Source organism: Danio rerio, chromosome 8 (genome assembly GCF_052040795.2).
Source record: "Danio rerio strain M-AB ecotype USA chromosome 8, GRCz13ab, whole genome shotgun sequence".
Classification (NCBI taxonomy): Eukaryota; Metazoa; Chordata; class Actinopteri; order Cypriniformes; family Danionidae; genus Danio; species Danio rerio.
The window spans coordinates 787,343-814,381 of NC_141028.1; the positions used below are offsets into that span (position 1 = coordinate 787,343).

The 27,039-nt window shown below is 40.7% G+C and overlaps 1 protein-coding gene and 1 long non-coding RNA gene across 3 annotated transcripts; one reads left to right on the top strand and one right to left on the bottom strand.

The window, feature by feature from the left end:
• Nucleotides 1–1,365: 1,365 nt before the first annotated feature.
• znf608 (zinc finger protein 608) lies at nucleotides 1,366–26,506 on the bottom strand. Of its 2 annotated transcripts, none has more exons than XR_015497383.1 (9): nucleotides 25,834–26,506; nucleotides 23,099–23,234; nucleotides 12,028–12,115; nucleotides 8,093–10,316; nucleotides 7,391–7,763; nucleotides 7,160–7,299; nucleotides 3,993–4,148; nucleotides 2,856–2,918; nucleotides 1,366–2,125 (listed from the first exon to the last, which is right to left on the bottom strand). XR_015497383.1 is itself a non-coding variant. In XM_087264092.1 (9 exons), the coding sequence occupies exons 1-9, from the start codon at nucleotides 26,485–26,487 to the stop codon at nucleotides 2,106–2,108; spliced, it is 3,846 nt and encodes a 1,281-aa protein (XP_087120218.1). In that variant the 5' UTR covers nucleotides 26,488–26,506; the 3' UTR covers nucleotides 1,366–2,105. The 2 variants fall into 2 exon arrangements, 1 of the variants encoding a protein (XP_087120218.1); XM_087264092.1 differs by having other exon boundaries at nucleotides 4,001–4,148.
• On the top strand, nucleotides 15,598–18,595 carry LOC147835475 (uncharacterized). Its single transcript, XR_015497439.1, has 7 exons — nucleotides 15,598–15,703; nucleotides 15,840–15,927; nucleotides 16,668–16,751; nucleotides 16,870–16,924; nucleotides 17,024–17,099; nucleotides 17,174–17,350; nucleotides 17,688–18,595. It is a non-coding gene; the product is annotated as an uncharacterized LOC147835475 (long non-coding RNA).
• Nucleotides 26,507–27,039: the final 533 nt, after the last annotated feature.

Below are 27,039 nucleotides of genomic sequence, written 5' to 3' on the forward strand. Positions count from 1 at the left end.
ACCAGGCAAAACCATTACAGAACGTACTAGGTTTAAAACAAAAGCACACAAATATGGCACCTTATTCTCTGAACAAATGTTCTATTAACGTTGCTAGAAAAATGTTTGAGAGTACATTTCGTAACTATAACCACGTGTAACTATAACAAAACTTAAAAACTTTAAAAGGAAAACGCACAAGTACGGTACCATAATCTCTGAACAAATTGTCTATTATAACTAAAAAAATGTTTTGAGATTACATTTCGTAACCATAACAAACCGTGCAAGTTTTAAAGAAAAATGCACAAGTACGGCACCTTATTCTTTGAACAAATTATCTATAAAATGTAAAAAAATATATGTTTTGAGATTAAATTTCATAACATAACAAACCGTACAAGTTTTAAATAAAAATGCACAAGTACTGCACCTTATTCACTTAACAAATGTTCTATTAACGAACGTTACTAGAAAAACGTTTGAGAGTACATTCCATAACCATAACCAAACGTAAACATAACTAGGTGTAACCATAACATAACATACAAGTTTTAAATCAATAAAGCACAAGTACGGCACCTTATTCTTTAAAACAAAAGTTCTATTAACATAACTAAAAAACGTTTTGAGAATACATTTCGAAACAATAACATAATGTAACCATAACCAGGCAAAACCATTACAAAACGTACTAGGTTTAAAACAAAAGCACACAAGTTGGCACCTTATTCTCTGAACAAATGTTCTATTAACGTTGCTAGAAAAATACAAACAAAACTTCTGCCGAAACGCGTAGGTTTTTAGAGATTTAGCCATGTGAATAAAGGCTTTTTAATTTTTTCACTTTACTCGAGTGCCTTGGACTGATTCTTGTTGTTGCTAGAAAAATGTTTGAGAGTAAATTTCGTAACTATAACCACGTGTAACTATAACAAAACTTAAAATTTTTATAATGAAAACGCACAAGTAGGCACCAAAATCTCTGAACAAATTGTCTATTAACGTAACTAAAAAAAAAATTTGAGATTACATTTTGTAACCATAACAAACCGTGCAAGTTTTAAATAAAAATGCACAAGTACGGCACCTTATTCTCTTAACAAATGTTCTATTAACGAACGTTACTAGAAAAACGTTTGAGAGTACATTCCATAACCATAACAAAACGTAAACCAGGTGTAACCATAACAAAACGTACAAGTTTTAAAAGGAAAAATCACAAGTACGGCACTTTATTCTCTGAACAAATGTTCCATTAATATAACTACAAAAACATTTTAAGAATATTAAGAATATTAAGAATACATTTCGAAACGATAAAACAAAATGTAACCATAACGCCACATTCAAAGGTATTCCCATTAAGAGGCAGCAGTTGGCATGTAAAAACAACCTTGTCTTTTTATTTGGATTGCCAAACATGTTAAGGCAGAGACAGTATAAAAAGCAACTGCAGATTGATGATATAGCAGACATCAAGAAAAAAACCTAATGACGCGACTCGACCGACCGACACCACTGACCTCTGTCCAGAACACCACTTGTAAACATATTTAATTATGCATTACTACTGAAGTAACGAAGGGCTACGTCTGCCGTGTCGGTGAGGTGGTAGACAACCATACATTGCACTGAGTCAATACAAAGGTACATAAGCTAATTATAGTCGCCATTGAGCTTCGTTAAAGTATGTACAGCTATATACATCACGATAATACAGTATGGCACTGAGATGAACTGTTGATTAACATCCACTTTATACGATACAATAGATTAATGGCTGTTAATAACAGTGTATTCATGTTAATAAGTCAGAGCGAGCCACTTTAGAGTCACTTATAATCTATTGCAAACCGTCCTTTACCACAGAGGTGATGAAATAGCAAATACATTCAATAGTATGGTTACACAACGATATAAGTGCATACAAACAGCTAGATGTAGCCATTTACAGGCAAAGTCCAACGATTTACAGGGACCGAATGTTTATCATCAGGCTTCTCTCTGATTGGTCCTCCTCGATTAGTACATTCATTGGTTTAAAATGAAATTAGTCGCTGCCTCCATATGGAGGCGATGAGAAACACCATGGAATTGATGTCTGTGAATCCTTGTGAAGCGTCTCACATCTTCCCGTCATTTTCTGCAGAGATTAAACAGAGATTATTAAACACTCGCAGCATTACGTGCCGATTCAATCAAACGAGGCTGCAATGCCAACATCCCTGATAAAAGTGTTCGAGTCAGTTTGTTTACTATTTTAATCATTCATTCATTCATTTTCTTTTCGGCTTAGTCCCTTTATTAATCTGGAGTCACCACAGCGGAATGAACCGCCAACTATTCCAGAATATGTTTTACGCAGCGGATGCCTTTCCAGCTGCAACCCATCACTGGGAAACATCATATTCACACTCATACACTACGGGCGATTTAGCTTAGCCAGTTCCCCTAAAGCGCATGTGTTTGGACTGTGGGGGAAATCGGAGCACCCGGAGGAAACCCATGCCAACACGAGGAGAACAAGCAAACTCCACACAGAAATAATAACTGATCCAGTCAAGATTGTAAAACCATGATACTGTGATATTCTTTCTCCAAGGTTATCATATCGTTGGACACTTATACTGGTACTACTCAAGGCCCCACGCCCTGTCTTCGTGTTTTTGTTGAGATTATGTCAAACATCCAATGAAAAAAACACACTTCAAAATTTCTCAGGGACCTTAAAGTCAAGTCAGCACGAGGTCTGGTCATGCATTCTCTGGGAATCAAACCTACAGTATAACATTGGCTTTGCTGGCACCATATTCTGCTGTCCTGAGCTACAGGAGTTAATTTAATGGCAGTGCTAATTGCACTGGTTTTCTCACCACTGGAGCAGGTCTGTGTTGTCGTCACTTGCTGGTTTCCAACCAGTGCCGCAGAACTCAAACCTTGAGGATCACAGATTACACAACATTACAATCAGCTCCTACAGCACCCTAACTATTCTTCTGTCTTCACTGGAAATGCATCCGTATTTGTGTAATGTTGTTTTCTACAGTAAGTCTTAAAGGAGTCTTAAGAATTTATTGGGGCAAATTGTAAGTGTAAATTAAGCATTAGTGTGTAAAATAGACCCTGCTAAAAGCAGTTTTTAAATTAAAATATATTTAAGGTCAATAGTTCTATTATCGCGCTTTAGAATATATTTTTTAACTTTTAAATTGCAGTTGCTAATACTAGTGTCTTGTAAAATAACTAGAAAAAATATTTCGTACTCTCATCATGGCGAAGACAAAATTTAGTTATTAGAAATTAGGAAAATATTTGTACATATAAATGTGGAAAAATTAGTATAACAACCACTTTTCATGAATGATTTACGCACAACTTTGTTTTGCTGATTTAATAAATAAAACACATTAAACTCATGCTTTACATGATCATGCAATATGATAAGTCAGAATTATTAACCCTCCTGTAATTTTTTGATTCCAAATATTTCCTGTATGATGTTGAACAGATTCAGGAATTGTTCACAGTGTTTCCTCTAAGGTTTGTTCTTCTGGAGAAAGTCTTATTTGTTTTATTTCAGCTAGAATAAACAGTTTGTTTGTTTTAAAGCCATTTTAAGGTCAATATTATTCGCCCTCTTCAGCAATATTAGTGTTGGATTGTCTCCAGAACAAACCACTGTTATACAATGACTTGCCTAATTACCCTAACTTTACCCTAATTACCCTAGTGAAGCCTTTACATGTCACTTTAAGCTGAACACTAGTGTCTTGAAGAATATCCAGTCTAATATAATGTGCTGTCATCATGGCAAAGAGAAAATAAATCAGTTATATAAAATGAGTCATGAACACTTTTATGTTTAGAAATGTGTGGAAGAAAATCTTCTCTCCGTTAAACAGAAATTGGCAAAAAACTATACAGGAGGGTGTATAATTGTGACTTCAACTGTATGTGTACTTTAATAGAGGCTGTATTGAGTAGTGTAGTGTATTTCAGCTGATTTTGACCTTTTCACCTTGGAAGGGGTCGTATTGTCCGGACACCAGCGTGTAGCTCATGCCCAGGTGTGTCAGGTGATGTGCCTGAAGATGTCGCCCGAACGGCGCTGATTCTCTCTCCCGCTCAGACTCGCGCTCCTGTTCTGGAGATCCTCTTTCTCCAGGCTGAAGTAGAGAAACATAATATCCGTAAGCACCACTGTGAAGACCATGCGCGTGTCTTTGACAGCACACTGTAAAAATGTACATGACTTTCACGCTTGCCCTTGACTTTGAATGGGTGTTGTCAGGCGTTGCCGAACTGCATTGTGGATCCGTCGGCGCCGCTTCAGAAGCGTTGCTCGCTGCAGAAGTTGGGACTAGTTCAACTTTTCAAGCGCCGACGAAAGCGTTAGCCAATCAGATCGCTGTATGCAAATACACCAGCTAGACAGTGGCCTATTGCTGACTGAATTTCATTGGCTGATGCTGATATGACGATCGCTTCAGCCCCAACTTCAGACACGCCTTCAGTCAAGCGTTGACAATGGCGCAGCACACAGACGTCAGACGCTTTTACCTGCTCATATCCGCCTGCGTTTATTGACTCTCTGTCTCTCTGAAACAGTAAATGTGTGACTGTGCTAATCAAAACAACAGCTCCTGTAAACATTCCCTGTGTGCTGAAGAGAGGCGATACAGAGCATCTACACACTCACATTCATCTTTAATAAAGCTGCAAAACCAATGCGACACTTTGTTGTCCATGTTAGCTGGATTGGTCACATGACCGGCAGCTCGCTCTCTGCAACTCTCTCATAGTCGCGCACTGAAGCTAAGCAGGGCTGCCCCTGTTCAGTACCTGGATGGGAGACCACATGGGAACACTAGGTTGCTGCCGGAAGTGATGTTAGTGAGGCCAGCAGGGGGCGCCCAACCTTCGGTTTGTGTGGGTCCTAATGCCCCAGTATAGTGACGGGGACTCTATACTGCTCAGTGAGCTCCGTCCTTCGGATGAGACGTTAAACCGAAGACCCGACTCTGTGGTCATTAAAAATCCCAGGATGTCCTTCAAAAAAAAGAGTAGGGGTTTCACCCCGGCATCCTGGCCAAATCTCCCATTGGCCTCTGTCCATCATAGCCTACTAGCCATCCCCATATCATAATTGGCTTCATCACTTTGTCTACTCTCCACCAATCAGCTGGTGTGTTGTCTGGCACAATATGGCTGCCGTCACGTCATCCAGGTGGATGCTGCACACTAGTGGTGGATGAGGAGATTCCCTTTATCTTTTGAGTGTCTAGGAATTATTAATATTATGACTAAACTGCCTCATCGTTTTCCAAAAAATGTTTCCACATTTATCCACTTAAGACAGTGTTTTCAAAAAGATATGCATTAGTTTCCGTCTCAGTGTAGACAGAAGGCTGAAACTGAGAAACAAATCTGTGTGGACATGCTTAAAGTCTGAGTGAACCATAAGTTGCTGAGACTTTTATTTCAGTATGTTGAAGCACTTAACTAACTAAAACAGAATTTTAAGTATGGGGTGGGGAAAAACAAAAAGGGTGTGGCTAAGAATATTGTGGCTGAAGTGTCAAAGACATCAACAGAGAAGGAACCAATCCGAACACAGAAGCAGGTGCTCAAGATTACCAAAACAAACCAATTAATTGTTCATGTTAAGACAAGGGTGTCCAAACAGGCCGGTGTCCTGCTGAACTTAACTCCAACTTGTTTCAACACACCAGCCAGGAAAATTCTAGTATGTCTAGTAAGAGCTTGAATAGCTGGTTCAGGTGTGTTTGATTAGGGTTGGAGCTAAACTCTCCAGGACACCAGGGCTGCGTCTGAAACCACATACTTCCATACTATATAGTACACTAAAATCAGTATGCGAGCTGAGTAGTATATCCGAATTCATAGAATTCGAAAATCAGTATGCGAGAAGTACCCAGATGACTTACTACTTCCGGCGAGATTCTAGAGTGCGCATCCCATGCACGCTGCGCTATCTCCCATGATGCACCGTGAGCAAATTTATGAATGGGAGTAAAGCGACGCAATTGACGCAGGTAGGTCACGTGACCATTACAAAATGGCGGATGTAGTACGTCCGAATACCATTTATACTTTTCACGTTCATACTGTATAGAACGCACTTTTCTAACGGCCGAGTAGCACGTTTAAATTCAAATGCAGTACCTACTGAGTGGTAGGCGGTTTCGGATGCAGCCCAGCCCTCCAGGACCGAGTTTGGACACCCACCCCTGCGTTAAGAGTAACAATGTGCACTAACGAAATAAACGTTGCAATATTTGGCTTTATTATATTGATAGACTATGCAAGTAATTCTATGCAAGATGTTTTACTTTCATTTTCCATCTAATGAAATTCAGTTCGAAGATTTCAGACAATTTTATTTAGTGTGATTGAGCTATGACAACCATTAAACCAGCAACCAATAGGAGCACAGAAGCTGATGTCGCAATTAGAGCTTAAACTTCAAATTGCCATGGGGAAATGTTTAAATAGTTTTTTTTAATTATTATTCTCAAGGCATATCATTAGCAAGATTGTTTATGTTCGCTATTAGCACTCATGTCAGAACGCGGGTTACTTAGTGTTAAACTGCAAAACTGCGGAAAATATTAACGTTATGTTCATGATTTTTTTTATATTTGAAAGAAAGAGCAGAGCAGTGCAGTCCAAAATACACACAATTCATTCCCAACACATATATGTAAGAATTAATTATATATATTGTAATATTTGTGACCATGCATGGACCAGAAAACCAGTCATAACTGTCTAAAAACTAAATAAATAAGCTTTTCAATAATGCATAGGTGTTTTATCATAAGACAATATTTGGCTGAGATACAAACAATTTCAAAATCTAGAATCCGAGGGTTCAAAACATCTAAAAAAAAAGTATTTTATTGCCTTTAAAATTGCTCAGATTAAGTTGTTAGCTGATCAAATTAGGTTTTGATATATTTACAGTAATAAATGTACAAAATATTGTCATAGAACATAGATCCTTACTGGCATTAAAGTAAAAGCAGTCATTGTGACCCATACAACAATTTCAAATCCACATTAAACTCACTTGTGCAGCATAAGACTGGTTTTGTGCTCCAGGGTCATCATTATTATTATTAAAATCGTCATTTATTTGTAGTGAGATACATACAACAGGAGATTTGCCGTGATAAGGCAGGAGTGGATGTGACAGAAGCTCTAATGCTGTCGAATCTGTCACCGGTTTACTGCTTTGAGCCCCTTCTGAATCCTCCCTCCCTGCTGTTTTTCCATACAAAGGGTAATGGAAACCTAGAATGGAAAACACACAGCTTACTCTTTACAAGCAGTTTCTCATACAAGACCTCTGGTGTCATGTTTACGCGGTACAGAAGATGATTACCTGGGTAATTGTGCACCAGAGCTGGAGACATCACTCTGTATGCGTTGCTGCCCGTCTCGCACAGGTGTAAATACGGATAGGAGTGTTGATACTGGAGGAAGGACGGTTGGGGCGATGCTGCGGCGGTTCTTGCGGAGTCTTCAGACGTCTCGCCTGATGTTTCGTCGCCCTCCGCCCGGGTGTTTTCTTCAGAACCGTCAGCAATCGTCTCACACTTTAGTTCAGCCTCCAGCCGGGACTCAGGCTCTATGTGCCAGTCTTTCCCCTTTTCTGGACTGAGACTCAATTCCTCAGAGATCTTGTTGACCTCGTGATTTTGCTGCTTCACATATTTGGACTGATAAGAGTGGCTCCAGGACTGAGATTCTGAAGCCTAAACCCAGAGGAACATCTACCGTCAAACTTGGGTCTGACAACCAAGGAAATTAAACACCTTACAGGGAAGCCCTTATGAAACAGTAGCCCTGCGAAATTAAGCGTTTAATATGCGGAAAATCTTTAGAAATCAGTATGATCTCAATCAATCATCAAAAAATCCTGGCATACTCGATCGTTTGATGATTAAGGACCATATTCCCCCCAAACAATCAAGCATGCGTTTGGGTTGTTATCCCACCATAATCAAGGACATTTCTAGAAGTCTGTTAATGTCTTTTACTAGAACATTTCCTCAGTAAATGATAAGTAACATCAGTAACTTACATTCAGAAATGTTACATTTGTGTCCACATTTGATTTTGAGTTTGAACTCTCCAAACTGAGGTCTTCAGACTCCTTGAGGACCGCTTGCTCTTTTGGCCGCCCCTGCTGCTGAAACGACATCTGCTTGTCCAACTCCACATAGATGAAGCCAGGTTTCGCACAGTTAATCTTAACAGAGTTCGCCGCCTTGTGACTCGCCTGAGGAGAGCCTATAAATTGCTTTTGCTCTTCCTTTGTTCGGTCCTTTTGCTCAGATCCGCGTCTAACCTGACCTCGGCTTTGTTTACTGTACTGCATTTCCTCGCAGCATGCTTCAGTGAGCGGTCTGTGGGAGTCGGGCATCATCAACACCTTCTGGTTCATGGAGACATTGCGACTGTACTGTCCGTAGTACAAGGATTGAGCCAGCGCGGTGTGTGTTTCAGCGTACTGAAGCTGGCTAGAAGATTCTGGGCTTTTTATATCCTCATCTAAATCTCTCAACTCATCCTTTGTCCGACTGTAAGGTGAAGCCACCTTGTGGAACGAAGTAGAACTGGCTTGGCTAGAGTGCATGAATCCGGGTATGCAATGAGATTCGTAGGCATGAGCATGAGATTGGACGTCTTTACCTGGGGTCACTGTTGGTGCAGTGCTTATTAATGGTATTTTGGGATTGCCGTTTGATTCTTGCGTTGAGTTCCGTCTAGATCTCGAGTTAGATCCACCGTCCTCTGTGGCATCAGATATGTCAGAGTATGCAGGGCTGTTTGTTTTAGTAGTCGCTCCATCTCCGTTAGTTAGAGTGCCGCAGTCTATTCGCGCAGAACTCCCGATTGACGGACTCGGGGCGTTGTCTGAAAACGTGTACACCTTGTCGGCTTCAGCTCGGATACTCGCCATGCGGCTTTCTTGAGTTTCACTCGGACCATTCAGAACATCTTGCTTGCTCAAGTGCTCCTTCAAGAGGCTCACAGGAAAGTCCTTACTGATGCTTTTTGTGTCCTCCATTTTTTGGTATGTCGGATCACTTTTGGGACTCCGTGGATCTTTGCCATTTCTGTCCTTTAACCTGTGCTTCTCTTTTCTCTTACTGTCTTTGCTCAGGACTACGGTAGTGTTGGACATGTTGACTTGTGCAATTACATCCAGCTTTGGCTTAATGGGTTTCAGCGTGAGGTTCTTGGCTTTTGTGAGGGAAACAGTCGGAGACGCCTGATGAGAAGAAACTTCAGTGATTTTAGTTGAGAACGCAGCCGGTGGGATGGCGGTCAGCTTCGGAGGAGCAGGAGCAGCATTGACGAGTCTGTTGTTTCTAGACTTTCCCGAACATCTCTCAGTAAACCCACTTTCCTTTTTAATTTTGCTACAGACGTCTCTTTTATCAATCGCACCTTCAGCCTCAAGTTTAGGCATTTCCACGGATGTGTTACGATCCGTCATGAGGCAGTTCTCAAGGACAACAGACATGTTGGAAATGAGCGGGAGGTTGCTTAGATCATCTATGGATGCGTCTTTATTTACCACATTCTGCCGTAGTTTTGCATTGGCTACAGAACTGCTATCATTGCTAATCAACGCTTTCCTGCTCTTCGGAGAACCGGCTGCATTGAGTTTATACATGCCTCTGGGCTTCTTAGACACAATGTTCTCGGAGGATTCGAAAGGTACAGAGTTGATCGCTTCATCAAAATCTGAAAGTCTGTCCTCGCTCTCCACCTCGAACTCCTGTTTGCTGTCGTTGTTCAGATGAGCGTGTGATTGGTGGTAACGGAGCCCGTTGATGTGTTTGTACTTCTTGTTGCAGTTCGGATGTGGGCAGTCTATTAGCATTGGAGATGCACACACTTGATCAAGAAACACCGGGTCGGATTTACCCTGAGGTGTGGAAGGAGCGCTCCTAGATTTGGCTCGTATCCTTTTCCCGTTCCCATTCCTAATGTCCTCCGAGACCAGGCTTAAATCCAGATCGGCAGGGGCTTTGCTTTTTCTCTTCCCACATATAAGTGGACTGGATTTGATGTCCTCTACGGCGTAGTATCCTGGTGTCCTGCAGCCACTGAGGTTCAGGCTCCCTCGTCTGCCTTTGTTGCCGATTCCCACGCCACGCCTCTTGTGGGTTAATCCTCGCATCTTGGAGAGACTTGGCTCAGCGTTGGGTTGATCTGGAATGGCCAGTCGCATCCGTTTACCACGTCCACGCGCACAAGGCATTTCAGAGTCACTCACTGGGGATTCACAAAACCTGGGTGAAAAAACAGAGTCAAGAGCTTATGTGAATAAATAAACCTGATAAATAAACCAGACAATCATATATGCTGCTGAAGTCAATACTATTAGCCCTCCAAGAAAAAATAATAATATTTTTAATATATCGGTTAACAAGGGCGACGCGGTGGTGCAGTAGGTAGTGCTGTCGCCTCACTGCAAGTTCGCTAGTTAAGCCTCAGCTCGGTCAGTTGGCTTTTCTGTGTGGAGTTTGCATGTTCTCCCTGTGTTGGCGTGGGTTTCCTCCAGGTGCTCTGGTTTTCCCTACAGTCCAAACACATGCGCTATATGTGAATTGGGTTGGCTACATTGTCTGTACTGTATGAGTGTGAATGAGAGTGTGTGAGTGTTTTCCAGAGGTGGGTTGCAGCTGGAAGGGCATCCGCTGCGTAAAACATGTGCTGGATAAGTTGGTGGTTCATTCCGCTGTGGCGACCTCAGATTAATAAAGGGACTAAGCAGTGGCGTAGCGGACAGGCCCGCAGGGCACGCACCGCTGGGGGGGCCCCGCGTGATTAGGGGGCCCCACGTCGTCGCGATTTTCAATAATTGAAAATCCTGGAACCGCAATAATCAAACTCTTGGGAACAACTGTGGTCGGAACCAAAGTTCACAGGTCTGTGTTCTCTGAACTCCTCTCAAGCGGTGGACTACTTCATTCTGATTGCTTGCCGCCGAACCGCATCATAGCCAATGAAGACTGTTCATTGGCTGTTTCTCGCCGCCAGTTCTCGTTAAAAAATGAATGACTTCTGTCTACTTTGATGAATAACGTTTAACAGAGCAAGGAAATTTTTATAGTAATTCCTATTATATATTTTCTTCTAGAGAAAGTCTTATTTCTTTTAGCTTGGCTAGAATAAAAGCAGTTTGTAAATGTTTAAAAACATTTTTATATTATATGTTAATATTATTAGTCACCTTTAGAAAATGTTTTTCAATTGTCTCCAGAACAAACCACAGTTTAAAATGTGTATTTTAATTCCCCTCAGTGATATTTTAAACCCAGAAGATGGAAGATGGTCTTAATTAATGTTCAAAAATGTTAAAATCTCAGAAAATATAGTCCAGGGTTTCATGACTCTCAGTGGCGTAGTGCAAAATGCGGAGGTCCCCCTGCCATTTAACTGGGGGCCCCGTCAGTGATCCCTGCAGGGGGGCCTCCGCATCCCTGCAGGGGGGGGGGGGGGTCAACGCAGGGGAGCGATCACAAATTGAGGAGCGGGGAAAGGCGGCGGGATGGAGCGACAACGCGTAGAAGCCTTCACAAACTGAGGAGCGATCACAAACCGAAAGCGGCGAGAGCGTCAAAGTAACCAGAAGTCATTCATTTATAACGAGAACCGGCGGCGAGAAACAGAGGCGCTTCTTCTTCTGTGTGGGCGTCGAGGAGAGTTGAAATCAAGTCAACTTTATGGTATGAGCTATGACGCAGTTCAGCGGCAAACAATCAGAATGAAGTAGTCCACCGCTTGAGAGGAGTTCAGAGAACACAGACCTGTGAACTTTGGTTCCGACCACAGTTGTTCCCAAGAGTTTGATTATTGCGATTGCGACGACGTGGGGCCCCCTAATCACGCGGGGCCCCCCCTGCGGTGCGTGCCCTGCGGGCCTGTCCGCTTCGTCACTGATGACTTTTTAGATTTCACAGGAGGGCTCATAATTTTGACTTGTGTTATGCACATTACCTTGGTGGAGCCCAGTCATGCTTGGTACAGTCCAAAAGCGTGCCCACATAGGTCCGTTTCCTCCATGTGACGTTCACAACCAGAACCCCTGAAATCAAACACAATCATGAGTCCCTCAGCAATATCATGCAGAGGTTGAAAACATGTTGCACAATGATCAAACTTAAAAACGTTGAATTTTTAGCCATGCATAGATTGATGCGACCCGCTCATTCAAGTCGTGACAAAGAAAAGAGATCAAACACAAAAACATAATTAATACAAATTATTTATAATAAACAAAACTAATATAGCAACAATAAGTCAGAGCAAGGCAACACGGTGGCACAGTAGGTAGTGATGTCGCCTCCCAGCAAGAAGGTCGCTGGTTTGAGTCTCGGCTGGGTCAGTTGCTGTTTCTGTGTGGAGTTTGCATGTTCTCCCTGTGTTGGCATGGCCAAACACATGCAGTACTGGTGACTTAGGTAGGCTAAATTGTCTGTAGTGAATGAGTGTATATGGATGTTTCCCAGAGATGGGCTGCAGCTGGAAGGGCATCCGCTGGGTAAAACATATGCTCGATAAGTTGGCGGTTCATTCCGCTGTGGCGACCCCAGATTAATAAAGGGACTAAGTAAAAAAGAAAGTGAATGAATGAATGAATGTCAAAGCAACAGGATAGAAAAACTGAGAGTCAATTTTTCTTCTCAGGATAATAAATAAACTAAGATGTAATTGCAGTAAACGTTAACTACATGACATAAAGATTGCAAATAAAGTTACTTCTGAGTAACTAGACAAGCGACATATACCCTACACTGAAAGAGGTGAAACTTCTGTGTCTTTCATTTAAAGCACATGTTTCATATAGGATTAGGTAATTGAAGTAATAAATTTGCCTTAAAGCACAGGTCTCAAACTGGATTCCTGGAGTGCCGCAGCTCTGCACAGTTTTGCTCCAAACCCTAATCAAACACAGCTGATTACGAACTAATCAAGCCAACACGGGGAGAACATGCAAACTCCACACAGAAACACCAACTGACCCAGCCGAGACTCGAACCAGCGACCTTCTTGCTGTGAGGCCACAGAGCTGACCATTGAGCCACTGATCTTTTTTTATTGGAAACTTTTTGTAAATTAATCAAATTAAAAAGCATACATTTTTCAGCCATATGCAAGTATTTTTTAATATTATTGGATTCATTGTGTGCTTGATCTCAGTGATGGAAGTTAAGATGGTGGTCTGCAATTTTAATTTGCTCAATCAATATGCATCCAGTGTCTCCTCCTGCTTCCAATGATTCAGTCTCACAGCTGCTTTGAAAACGCAGTCCTGTGGAGCTCATGACAAAACTCGCCCTTCAACCCACATCACATTTACAAGCAAAATCCCTTCCAATAGACACATTCATAACATGCTGAAGAAGAAAAGGAGATGCAGTACGCTGACTCAAGCCAGAGCCTTCATTCAAACATGTATTTCACAGCACACTAACAAATGATTCACTCTTGCTTGTTCAAACTCATTCATTCCTTTCCGTATTTATCAGAGGTCGCCACAGTGGAATGAACCGCCAACTTTTTCAGCATGTGTTTTACGCAGTTCGTAATAATGACCAAAAAAAATACTAATTTGTGGATCTCCTTACTTCCAGGTTCTGTAAAACTGCTGTTGTAGATGGTGTATTCGGGGAAATGTTCTTAGCCCTTGGTTTTCGAGTGTGGTCCTGAAAAACCTTCGTTCAAAAGGCTGTTCACCCGTTCCCCTTAGCCCTACGCCTTCAAGCTAAAGAGAATTGGGACGACACTACCCCTTAATGTGAATGTGCAAAACAAGGGGTAGGGGTAAGGGGAAGTGCTAAGGGGTAGAATTGGGATTGAGCGTTGGTCTGTATGATTATGCAAACACTTGTTTGGCCATTTTCTGCAGTTTATTATTCCTTCATTTCTCCTATAGGCGACTGAATTGGAAGTTTTAAAACAATCGCAAAAACGAAGTGCACATCCACATTAAAGAATAAGCTTATGATTTACTTTCTAAAATCTACCTTTAGATCTGATTATAATCTTGCTTACTCTGTAAAAAATGCAGAGCTCCACACAATTCATTCATGTTGTCCCAACACAAATCGATTGTCACATAACCAGCAATCTGTTCCCGAAAGATCGCTGGCATACTACACATGTCATTCATGAACTACATATCCCAGTGTCACCGACTCGGTCCCAGTCACTCCCCTCGCTGGCCAGCAGAGGCCACCATCTCCGGACTTCTAAGCATTACATCATCCACTTACACTGATCCAGCACACCTGAACTGAATCAAGCTAACGACCCACGTACCCTTTATAAGCTGCACTCAAACACTCAGTCTTTGCGAAGTCTTGTTCAGCCCCGGCCAGCATTACTGAGCGTTCTATCCTGCCTGATCTCCTGTGTATTACTCCAGCCCGTCTCTGACTCTGCTTTGCCTTCTGCCTGCACACGACTTAAGCCTATTACACTGACTCTGATACTCGCTGCCTGCCCTCGACCCAAGCCTGTTATACGGACTCTGATACTCGCTGCCTGCCCTCGACCCAAGCCTGTTATACGGACTCTGATACTCGCTGCCTGCCCTCGACCCAAGCCTGTTATACGGACTCTGATACTCGCTGCCTGCCCTCAACCCAAGCCTGTTATACGGACTCTGATACTCGCTGCCTGCCCTCAACCCAAGCCTGTTATACGGACTCTGATACTCGCTGCCTGCCCTCGACCCAAGCCTGTTATACGGACTCTGATACTCGCTGCCTGCCCTCAACCCAAGCCTGTTATACGGACTCTGATACTCGCTGCCTGCCCTCGACCCAAGCCTGTTATACGGACTCTGATACTCGCTGCCTGCCCTCGACCCAAGCCTGTTATACGGACTCTGATACTCGCTGCCTGCCCTTGACCTAAGCCTGTTATACACTCTCAGAAAAAAAGGTACAATGAGGGTACAATTTTGTTCCTAGAGGGAACAAAATATAAAATTGTACCTTTAAAGGTCCCATATTGGTCCTTAGGGTACAATTTTGTACCCAAATGGGCTATAAAGGTACAAATGTCCAGATTTAGGTTTGAAAGGTACATTTTTGTACCTTTTATAGCACATTTGGATACAAAATTGTACCGTAAAGGACCAATTTGGCACCTTTAAAGGTCAGTTATATATTTTGTTTCCCTATAGGAACAAAATTGTACCCTCAGCTCATGATAAGATCAAGACACTATATAACACTAATTTAAATGTATTAATACTAAACATTAATACTAAAATACATAATTTAAAAATATAATAAATAAATAAATTGATTGAATTAAATATTTTAATAATAAATTTTTTTCATGTATTTAAAATACATTTTTTTTCAAAAATGTTAATAATTTAATTTATAATTAAATGTAATTTTAATCATTAAAAACGTAAATACTGGTCTTTGCTTACTGTTTAAGTCCTTATAGTATATATGGGATGTAGAATAAGAACCATGCAGAGGGACAGCATCTTCATACAGGTGGTGATGTTGCTGTCTCTTTAAGAATTTGGCTTGTTGAGACGTTATAGTAGTGTTTGTTACTGAGGCGGTCGGTCGAGTATGCTGGCTGTTTACACAGAACTTCACACGCTTTTCAAAGAAAAGTCTATTTTGGAGTCCACACTTTTCAGGTAAGAATGTATTAAAGATATATTTTCAGTCTCATTTTTACATGTGAAGCCGTGTTCTGTTGATTTTGTCTGACTCTCTGGTCTCGGCTTTCCCCCGCTTTGTGCTCCGCGCTGGCTGGTGTACGTTGGCCTGCAGGATGGAGTTTGCTAAGATGTCTGCAGCTTATTAAAGAAGTTAATACAACGTGATATCGAAGTCACCGAGGGACATAACGTTATAGAAGGTAAGTACTATATGCTGTTAGTTTTCTCGGTGTAAAAGTTCCCTTTATCGCCTACGTTACGTATTCGCGCCTTATATGTTACGTTACGTTACTGCTTTATTAATAAGTGTTGCCACGGCGGAATATAATCGCAACCCAGATAGCAAAATACACTTGGGCCAGTTGCGGCTAGATTCTCGCCTGCCTGAGTCCGTCTGCTGTATCGTTACTCGGGCCAGATGCGGCGGCAGAAGCGAGCCGACGCTGCCGTAACCGTGCACCGGAATCGGGCCGTGAGTAATGTGCGGTGTGGCCCGGAGCTGGCGCGACTGAAGTCTTCATATACCTTGATATAAAACCTTTTGTTATTAATACTGGAATTTGTAATTATCGATAATGTTTTACATTTTGAGGCCATTTTCTAGCCACGGTTGACCGCGGAAATGTAATTTTAGACGGTTATATACACCGCCATTTTGTGAAGAAAAATCACAACTTTGTCACCGGCAAAGCGACTGATTATGTAAACGTGGCTAGTTACAAACGTGGCGTGTGTATGCTTGTACATATCTTCGTTTCAGTGTCTAACGTTAAGTTACATTAATGTTGAGGAGTGTCCACAAACTCTCATGTCCAGAATTGTTGGTGCTTTACTATCGTTTAACGTTATACTTATATATAAATAAAATACTATAAATAAATAGTTATTGCTTTATCTTATTGCTATCCTGAAGTTTATGAAGTTTCCAATTGTATTTCAGGACAAGATTGAACAACATAATGCAGGCTAACAGCATCAGAGCAATGAAGGCATGTCATATGAAAGCATGGCTCAGTTACAAGATGTAAGTATGTCTCATTATCTATACCATGGTTTTAATGGCTTACATACTATTTTAAATTTGTAGGTTTTTACTTACAAACAACAATAAATGTACACCCACGTTTAAAATTATTTTCTAGGTTTTCATCGAAAGATGAGAGATCAACTGAAGAATGCTAAGGACCTGACTTTAAGGTACTCTTTCTAAACTTTCTCCACTTGATTAATATTATTAAATTCTAGCTTTGGATGGATTCCTTCATATTTGTTTGTATGCCACATCTTATGTTCCAGGAATTGATTTTACAGCAGCACTTCTCATGTTGCCAGCCTTGTTAAGCGAGACACTTCAACATTTCGTTGTGCTCAGGTGCGTATGTTGTTTTCTGTTCAGTATATGCTGTGATAAATGCATTTTATAATGCTTGATATTCTTTATATTAGGATGATGCAGTGGGTAGTGCTGTCACCTTACAGCAAGAAGGTCGCTGGTTCGAGCCTCGGCTGGGTCAGTTGGCATTTGTGTGAGGAGTTTGCATATTCTTCCAGTGTTCGTGAAGGTTTCCTCCAAGTGCTCCGGTTTCCCCACAAGTCCAAAGACATGCGCTATAGCTGAATTTGGTAAGCTTATTTGTCTGTAGTGTATAAATGTGTGTGTGAATAAGTGTGTCTGGATGTTTCGTAATACTGGGTTGCAGCTGGAAGGGCATCTGCTGCATAAAACATATGCTGGATAAGTTGGTGGTTCATTCCACTGTGGCGACCCCAGATTAATAAAGGGACTAAGCCAAAAAGAAATTGAATGAATGAATGAAATTTATATTAGTCTTTTAATCTGTGATACTTTTTTTTTTAAATCGGTGAATATTAATTATTTGACTTTCTATGCATGTTGATTTTCTCTTCATCAGTGATAGAGTGACTGATATTAAAGTAATTATTGCTTTGTCATTTACAGTGAATCATCTTCACCACATCCAACAGTTCAAGTACAGGAGGAGGCCACCGACTGGACAACTGTGTTAACAAGACGAGTCACGGCAGTCTTCAGAGTTGATGGGATTGTGATTGGCCGGGCTAATGGTGTGGATGAATATACATTTTTGACATATCCATCTTATTAGAAGATCACCTTGATGTTTCTGCAGTGGAATGTTTTGAATGAACGGTGGACGGTGACAAGCCTCGATCTACTCCAGTTACCAGAGTGATCTACCTTGTTTTTTGTTTCTCTACATGCTCTTGGGATAATCACAATCAAGTTAATCCAGCACACTGCTATCATTCATGCATAAAGCAAATTTTTAAATAACTTGTGGTCCTAATGACTATCAAAGAACATTTTCCAGATATGAGTGCCTTACATGTCATGTTTATCAAAAGCATAAACACATATTGTGTTACAACAAATTAAAACTCCACTTGAGGATGATGAGGAGTAATCTACTGGTGTTGAGGAAGAGGCTACTGATGTATTTGGTTTTCTGCACTGTTGAAGCAATTTATAGAGAAACATTGCCTTCATTCTGAAATACAGAGAAAATTTTGATGACAAATTATTTATTATGACTGGGTATTCTGACTAAAGACAAATACTTTGGACTTTATAAAGTGAAGTACTTGATGTAGCCTGTGTAATGTGTTTATAAATCTTAAACAGTATTCTTGTGGTCTTTGTATTAAGGGTAGATTATATACTGTACAGTGAGTGAACAATTTTTATTTGTTTTCTAAATTGTTCTTTTTACTGTTTTACATGTCTGCTTTATATTTACTGTGTAATTTTATTTCTTGACACATTCAGTTGTGAGTTGTAATGAAATATTTCTACATTAATAAATAAAAATGGACATCTGCGAACCAAAATATTTTATTTATTTATTTGTGCATGCAGTCACCAAAGGATCAAAATGCCTGGGTCAGTACCCTGAAAATGCTATATAATATAAAAAGGTACATTTTTGTACCTTCGGTGGGGGTACAAAATTGTCCCTTAAAGGGTACAAATGTAGAAGGTACAATTTTGTACCTTAAAATAGAGGTACAAATTTGTACCCTTAAGGGTACCACCCCAGTGACGGGCCATTTGTACCCTAAAAGGTACAATTTTGTACCTTTTTTTCTGAGAGTGTACGGACTCTGATACTCGCTGCCTGCCCTCAACCCAAGCCTGTTATACGGACTCTGATACTCGCTGCCTGCCCTCGACCCAAGCCTGTTATACGGACTCTGATACTCGCTGCCTGCCCTCAACCCAAGCCTGTTATACGGACTCTGATACTCGCTGCCTGCCCTCGACCCAAGCCTGTTATACGGACTCTGATACTCGCTGCCTGCCCTCGACCCAAGCCTGTTATACGGACTCTGATACTCGCTGCCTGCCCTCAACCCAAGCCTGTTATACGGACTCTGATACTCGCTGCCTGCCTCTGACCCATGCCTGGTAAATCACTCTGTGTCTGTCAGCCGCCAGCCCTAAGACCTTTATTGCTGTTATTGTTGTATGTTCGCACCTTTGTGCGTGTTGATTGTTTGAGTAAAAGTGTGACTAATAAATACTGCATAATGGATCCCTCCGTGTCAGTCTCCCCGTTACACCCAGCATGCCTTTGCACAAACCAGTCACCATTAATCACACACAGCTGAATATCGTCATCATCAATTGTTTGGACTATTTATACACATTTATGCACACACCAGTCATGGCAGAATCTTTGTTTGTAAGTATACCTGTATGGTTTCAGTGAGTGTCGTCCTGTTTAGTTTTTCTAGTTATGTTTTGATGATTGTTTTGTAACTTTTTGTACTTTGATCATCGCTTTGTTTTTGCATTTTTTGATGCCCTTCATGATACCCGAGTTCTTGTTTTTTTTGACCTCATTTGTTTTTGCCTGCACGAATAATCTTTTTCATTATAAATTGTATTTGGATCCAACCTCTTGTCTTCGCTCCCTTGACACCCGGTGATATCGATTAAGTTAACACATATATTTATGTATGGATTGAACATAAATTAGGTTGTCCCAATGAAATCTCAAGAAGTGTGTTTCAGCTCATTTTAAATAAATAGTTTAAACAAGTGTAGGACCGACCTAAAACATTACCGTAATCGCTTACAGCTGAATATATAAATTACCCTCTGTTTATACAGTAGTTTTGACTTGGTCAAAGATGAAAAATGTATTTTAATAATATTAAAAATATTTATTCTGCCCGAGGGAAAAATTATACTGTCTTAAAGGTAAAATATTGCTTTTAAAGATGAATTAATTAAACTACTTTGATCAAAATCCTAGTGATATAGTATTTTGGACTAAACTATAATAAATACATACAGCTGAAAGCAGAGGTTTACATACACTGTATTAAAGGCACATAGGCATTTAAATGAAGGTCAGCTGTTAATGTGACTAAACTTTTCCTCTTTTAGGTAAGTGAGGATGATCATGTGTTTCTGTTCTGCTTAATAGCAGAATAATGAGAGAGATATTTGTTTGGGAAATTGTTCTAACTCTTCTTGAAAGTCAAGTTTACACACAATCAGATTATTCTGGCTCTGGAAAAGCTCAGATGATGATGTCAGGGTTTTGGAGGTTTCTGATTGGCTAATGGACAACATTTGAGTTAATGTGAGGCACAACTGTAGCATAGTGTTGAAGGAAAAGCTCAAACACACTGCTTCCTTGTGTGACAACATGGAGAATCAACAAGCCAGAATCAACAACAAAGCCAGATTACCATTAGCTGAATGACACTGGGGAAAGACTGATGTGTGGAGACATGTGCTGTGCTCTGATGGAGCTAAGATTGAACTGTTTGGCCATAATGAGCAGTGTTACATCTGGAGGACAAAGGGGAAAGAGCACAAGCCTAGAACACCATCCCAACTGTGCAGTATGGGGGCGGCAGCATCATGTTGTGGGGCTGTTTTGCTGCAGGAGGGACTGGTCCACTTCACAGCATAGATGGCATCATGAAGACAGAACATTATGGAGAAATACTGAAGCAACATCTCAACACATCAGCCAGGACATTACAACTGGCCACAAATGGCTCTTCCAAACAGACCACGAGACTAAGCACACTGCCAAATGAGTTCTTTAAGGACAGCAGAGGGAATGTTTTGGAGTGGCCATCACAAAGCCCTGATCTCAATCCTATAGAACATTTGTGGGCAGAGCTGAAAAAGCTTGTGCGAGCAAGACAGCCTACAAATCTGACTCAGTTACAGCAATTCTGTCAGGAGGAATGGGCCAAAATTCCTGCAAACTATTGTGAGAAGCTTGTGGAAGGAGACCCAAAACATCTGACCAAAGTTCTACAGTTTAAAAGCAAAGCTAAAATATACCAAGGAAATGTGGGTAAACTTTTGACTGTCGAGAAATTAATAAAAAATTCTCTGATTATTCTGGCGATTAGCAACAAAAAAAAAGAAAAACGCCAATTTTTCTGTAATACGAACGGGGGTATGTATAAGAATTTTTATTTAAGTTTTTTTTTTTTTTTAGGAAAACAGTATCTCCAGCAGAACAGATATCCAAAGATGCTGTTTTAAATTTTAAAAAATATTTTTGAAACTAATGAAGACAGCAGAAGTAAAAGAATTATTTGAATTATTTAGTCTGACATGTTTACTGCTCCAAAATATTTTTCAAAATTAAATATATTGTGTTTAAAGGGGAAAAAGTTGTTGTTTTTAACCCAGACATTTAAAAAGAGTTTATTTTAGAGAGGTAATCACAATACTGTGATATTTTCATCCAGGATTATCACACCGTCAGAATCTTATACTGGCACATACCTAGCTATTGCTAACATGTGTGGGCCAGCATAAGTTTCTGACAATATGATAACCTTGGATAAAAATATCATGGTTTCACAATATCACTGTATCATGATTACTGCTCTAAAATAAGCTCTTTATAAATGTCTTTTATAAACAACAGTCCCCCCTCCCCCCCATTAAACACAATATATTTCTGCTTAGGAAACATCAATAATATATTGGAACAGTAAAGATGTCAGGATAAATTAAATAAATCATTGACTTTTTCAAACCATGGTAAACCTTGATACCGGTTATCGTCCCATGCATAATTGCTGGGCATTTTATTTTCAATAGTGATGTAAACTATCTGCTGCTGCTTTCAGTACGGATAAAAGTCATCAAACTCACAATAGAAATAGACAAAACCGAAAGCACATACACTGAAAACAATTACATTTGGTATTTATTCAGACTACTTATTTAAAATGAGCTGAAACAACTCAGTTCTTGAGGGATTTTTGAGACAACTTAATTGTTTTATGTTCAATCAATTTTAATTTGTAAAAACAAATTCAATAAACATGTCGGGACAACATGAAGGAACTGTGTGAAACCCTGCATTTTTTTACAGTGTTCAACATTTTTGCGTATGCTCACGACATGAAAACGGCTGGCTTAAAGTGAAAATATTACTTTGAGAAAAATGAATGTTTTTAAGTTCAACTGGCTGGTTTGTTTTCTGCTTTAAGGCAAATTAAATTAAATAAGTTATAATCAGAAACTATCATTTGTCACTTAATCCAATACAAAAACCACACTGGAAAAATTTTGATTTATTTAAGTGTTTTACTGGTTGTAATTCATTTATATGCACTGAATTAAATCAAAGAAATTATATGTAGTGATGTTCGGCTTGTTTAAATGCAGCTCATATCAATTGTTTGCAACCATTAACCTTAAAAAAATATAGTAAATTCAATGGACCCTTTTCAGAAGACTGTTATGATGCGTGGCGATGTAGTGGTGCAGTAGGTAGTGCTGTCGCCTCACAGCAAGATGGTCGCTGGTTCGAACCTCGGCTCAGACGGCGTTTCTGTGTGGAGTTTGCATGTTCTCCCTGTGTTCGTGTGGGTTTCCTCCGGGTGCTCTGGTTTCCCCCACAGTCCAAACACATGCGGTACAGGTGAATTGGGTAGGCTAAATTGTCCGTAGTGTGTGTGTGTGGATGTTCCCCAGAGATGGGTTGCGGCTGGAAGGGCATCCGCTGCGTAAAAACTTGCTGGATAAGTTGGCGGTTCATTCCGCTGTGGCGACCCCGGATTAATAAAGGGACTAAGCCGACAAGAAAATGAATGAATGAATGATTTTCTTGTCGGCTTAGTCCCTTTATTAATCAGGGGTCGCCACAGCGGAATGAACCGCCAACTTGAGGGTTTTTTGAGACAACTTAATTGTTTTATGTTCAATCAACTTAAATTTGTAAAAACAAATGTAAAAAACATGTCGGGACAACATGAAGGAAAAACCGAGCCAAAAACCCGAAGCCAAAAGCCGTGGTTTTTATATTGTTCGACTGAATAACATGAACAGCACACTCTTACCTTCCTCCGTCTCATGCCACACAATACCCTCTAGATTGACGCTGGTTCCCGGCTGACAGGGCTCCATGTAGCTGGACTCCAGAGCTTTCTCTGATTCCTGTGTGTTCGTTCCGACGGACCGTGTCTTTACACCCAGCTGAGGAGAGAAGACAAACAAGACAAACTCAGTGAGAGCTGAAGCATATGCGCTGCCCTTACAGCAAAACACAGGACACTTTTCAGTGCCAAAGAATGCTTGTCTTAAATGCTTCTCGATTTAAGATTCTTTGATATTTGTACTAGAAACAAGACAAAAACTCAAAGTAAGAAAAGCGTTTGCAGTGTTGGTCAATTCCTTGACAATTAATTAGCACTGATGTGGAATGTTTCACTAATACCGATAACTGAGCCCACACAGAATCTCAACATGCAGAAATTCATTCATTCATTTTCTTTTCGGCTTAGTCCCTTTATTAATTTGGGGTCGCCACAGCGGAGTGAACCACCAACTTATCCAGCACGCTTTTACGCAGCGGATGCCCTTCCAGCTGCAACCCATCACTGGGAAACATCTATTCACACTCATACACTACGGACAATTCAGCCTACCCAATTCCTCCATAGCGCATGTGTTTGGACTGTGGGGGAGAAACACAGGGAGAACATGCAAACTCCACAAAGAAATGGCAACTGACCCAGCTGAGGTTCGAACCAGCGACCTTCTTGCTGTAAGGCGACAGCACTACCTACTACACCACCGCAACATGCAGAAATCATCTAATCTATTTTTTACTTAGCACTGTGGCTCGGTGGGTATTAAGATCACCTCACAGCAAGAAAGTAGCTGGTTCGAGCCTCAGCTGGGTCAGTTGGTGTTTCTCTGTGGAGTTTGCATGTTCTCCCCGTGTTGGCGTGGGTTTCGTCCAGGTGCTTCGGTTTCCCCCACAGTCCGAACACATGCGCTATAGGGGAACTGATCAACTAAACTGGCCGTAGTGTATGAGTGTGAATGAACGTGTATGGGTGTTTTCCAGTGATGGGTTGCAGCTGGAAGGGCATCCGCTGTGTAAAACATATGCTGGATAAGTTGGTGGTTCATTCCGCTGTTGCATTCCGCTGTGACTAAGCTGAAAATAAAATGAATGAATATATATATACTCTGTTTTTAAACATTTTACTCAAATTATTTAATAATAAACACATTTTTTTGATAGATTTTGTGCAATACAATTTCACTGTAAAAAAACGTTTTCTTAGTTTTTGTCTTTTTTCTTGTATAAACATTGTAAATTAGTCATTTGATATAATACATCTTAAAGACATAGCCTAAATGTCTATTTAACATCTGGTAATTGACTTCTAATAGATGTTTTATGAGCAAACGCTTTTCCAGATGTAAACACAAACATTAAATAGACATCTCACCATTAATCAAAGTCTGACATTTCTCAAGTCTCAAAAATATCTCTAAAAAATACATTTTAACTTTTAAACATCTTAAACACATACTCAGTTGAGGTCAGAATTATTCGCCCCCCTTTGATTTTTTTTCTTCTTTTTTTTAATTTTTTCCAAATGATGTTTAACAGAGCAAGGAAATGTTCACAGTGTGTCTGATAATATTTTTTCTTCTGGAGAAAGTCTTATTTGTTTTATTTCGGCTAGAATAAAGGCAGTTTTTAATTTTTTAAACACCATTTTAAGGTCAATATTTTAGCCTCTTTAAGCTATATTTGTTTTCTGATAATCTACAGAACAAACCATCATTATACAATAACTTGCCTAATTACCCTAACCTGCCTAGTTACCCTAATTACCCTAGTGAAGCCTTTACATGTCACTTTAAGCTGTATAGAAGTGTCTTGAAGAATATCTAGTCTAATATTATTTACTGTCATTATGACAAAGAGGAAATAATTAGCTATTAGAGATGAGTTATTAACACTATTATGATTAGAAATGTGTTGGAGAAATCTGTTAAACAGAAAAATAAACAGGGTGGTTAATAATTCAGGGGGGTGATAAATTCTGACTTTAACTGTAAATGTCTATTTAACATCTGAAAATTGACATCTTAAATGTTTTGAAGATGATCAAATGATCAAATACAGTAAATAGGCTACATCCTCCAGATGTAAACACAACAAATAATCAGATGTCTCTGCTGCAGTCCATCGGGGAATGTCTTCAATCACATTAAAAACAGCCCTAAAATCTAAGTTTCAGGCCTGGGAAACATGTAAACAGTCAGAGATTCTGCATTCCCGTATTCAGAGGGCAGAGATTTCCACAATTCAGGAGCCAGCAAAGAAGGAGAGGCCCGACCAGGCATTAGTTTTTATCTGATGATGACCATCATGCAATGACAGAATTGCTCAGATTCAAATGACAAGAGGGACAAGAGCACAATCTGACCCAAACCACAAGGGGGTGGAGCCACTCAACATTTAAAACTGTAAATATCACACGAAAGCATCTTGCCTTTACACAAGCAGCCTGTCTTTGTCCAAAACAAACAGAGGGAAATAATAAGGATGCTTGGGTTTCCAATAGCAACAGAATCTCTCTGAGGGCCGCGTTAACAAAGCAAATGGCTGACAAACAAAAGAAAACCTGCTAAAATTGAAATCCGAACGCAAACATGAGCCGACGAGTGCACGAGATTTCGCGGAATATATCATAATGAAGCGCAAAGCATCAGCTCACATTAGCGGTGTACTGGCTATCCCATCAGCCGATTTATATACCGTGCTTACCGTCCTCAAGCTGTGCTCCTCCGCGTCGTCAACAATAGCCGCCGCGTCCATTCCGCCCCTACCGACCAGACCCTCCGAGCCACCGAATGCGCTCCCGTTCTCAGTCGCCGATCCTCCGAACTCATCGCTCGGCTTCTCCTTTCGCGATTTCGTCGACTCTTTCTCTCGTCGAACTGCCTTGTTTTTGCCTTTCTTCCCGTCTTTAGGTCTCGCGGGCGCCGCTTCGGGGCTGCTGTCCGTCGGCGACGGTGCTGAACTCATATCTCCGCGTCCTTGAGCCTCGCGCCGTTTACCGACGCATGCTTTAGGAATTCCGCTCACAATCTCCACCGACGCGAAGCGATCATTACTTGAATTCCTCCGTTTCAGCTTGAATTTCTTGGTTTCTTTGCAGTGGAACGGTTGCTCGTGATTTAGGCCGTCGAACGTACGACCAGTCGCGCATTTATATTCGAGCTCGTCGCGACCTTCGACCGCGCTTTTAACGCTCAAAACGCGATTCATCTCCGATGTCTGTCGATCCTTCTCCAAATCCGCGTCCAGGTCAATGATCAGATCCCCGACGCCGATCTCCCATTCCTCCTCCTCGGCGCTGTCGTCGGGCTCGTCTCCGTGCGTCCTGGTGCTCTGCTGGAGGGAGGAACTGACTGACATTCTCCAACGCAGGATTTCTGACAGAAAACGGTGATGAATCCTAAATCAAGTGGATGGGAGGGTATTAATCACACACACATACACACACACACGCGCGCGTCTGCTAATGGAAACCGCATTACCGTGGAGAAGCAGATGACTGAAGTCTGTCCATATTAAAACTTATTAAACATCTCAGATCAACATGTTGTTAAAACAAACGCTGGTAACACTTTACAACGAGCATGCATTAGTTAATGTTAGTTAACTGTGTTAACTAATGTTAGTTAGTTCATGTTAACTCATAGTCAGTGGTGGAAAGAGTACTAAAAAAATCATACTCAAGTAAAAATACCATCACTTGCCTAAAAGTGTATTGCAGTAGAGTAAAAGTATCTGCTGTAGATATTACTCTAAGTATGTGTAAATAAGTAGAGCTTTCAAAAGTACTCAAGAGCAGAATATTACACTACATGTAAAAAGCTGATGCATGTAAATAGTGCATGTGTAACATTCTGTAGTGCATTTAGTTATTGCCCAGCAGACACACAATATCATAAGACGTTAATATTA

What these genes read in the sequence shown, in the direction of transcription:
- znf608 (XM_087264092.1), bottom strand. Translation starts at nt 26,487, where the DNA reads ATGTCAGTCAGTTCCTCCCTCCAGCAGAGCACCAGGACGCACGGAGAC. An exon ending in CAAATGTAACATTTCTGAAT is followed by an intron (nt 7,764 to 8,092) that starts GTAAGTTACTGA and finishes CTCTGGGTTTAG; the next exon opens with GCTTCAGAATCTCAGTCCTG. An exon ending in ATCACGGCAAATCTCCTGTT is followed by an intron (nt 4,149 to 7,159) that starts GTATGTATCTCA and finishes TCTCTACTTCAG; the next exon opens with CCTGGAGAAAGAGGATCTCC.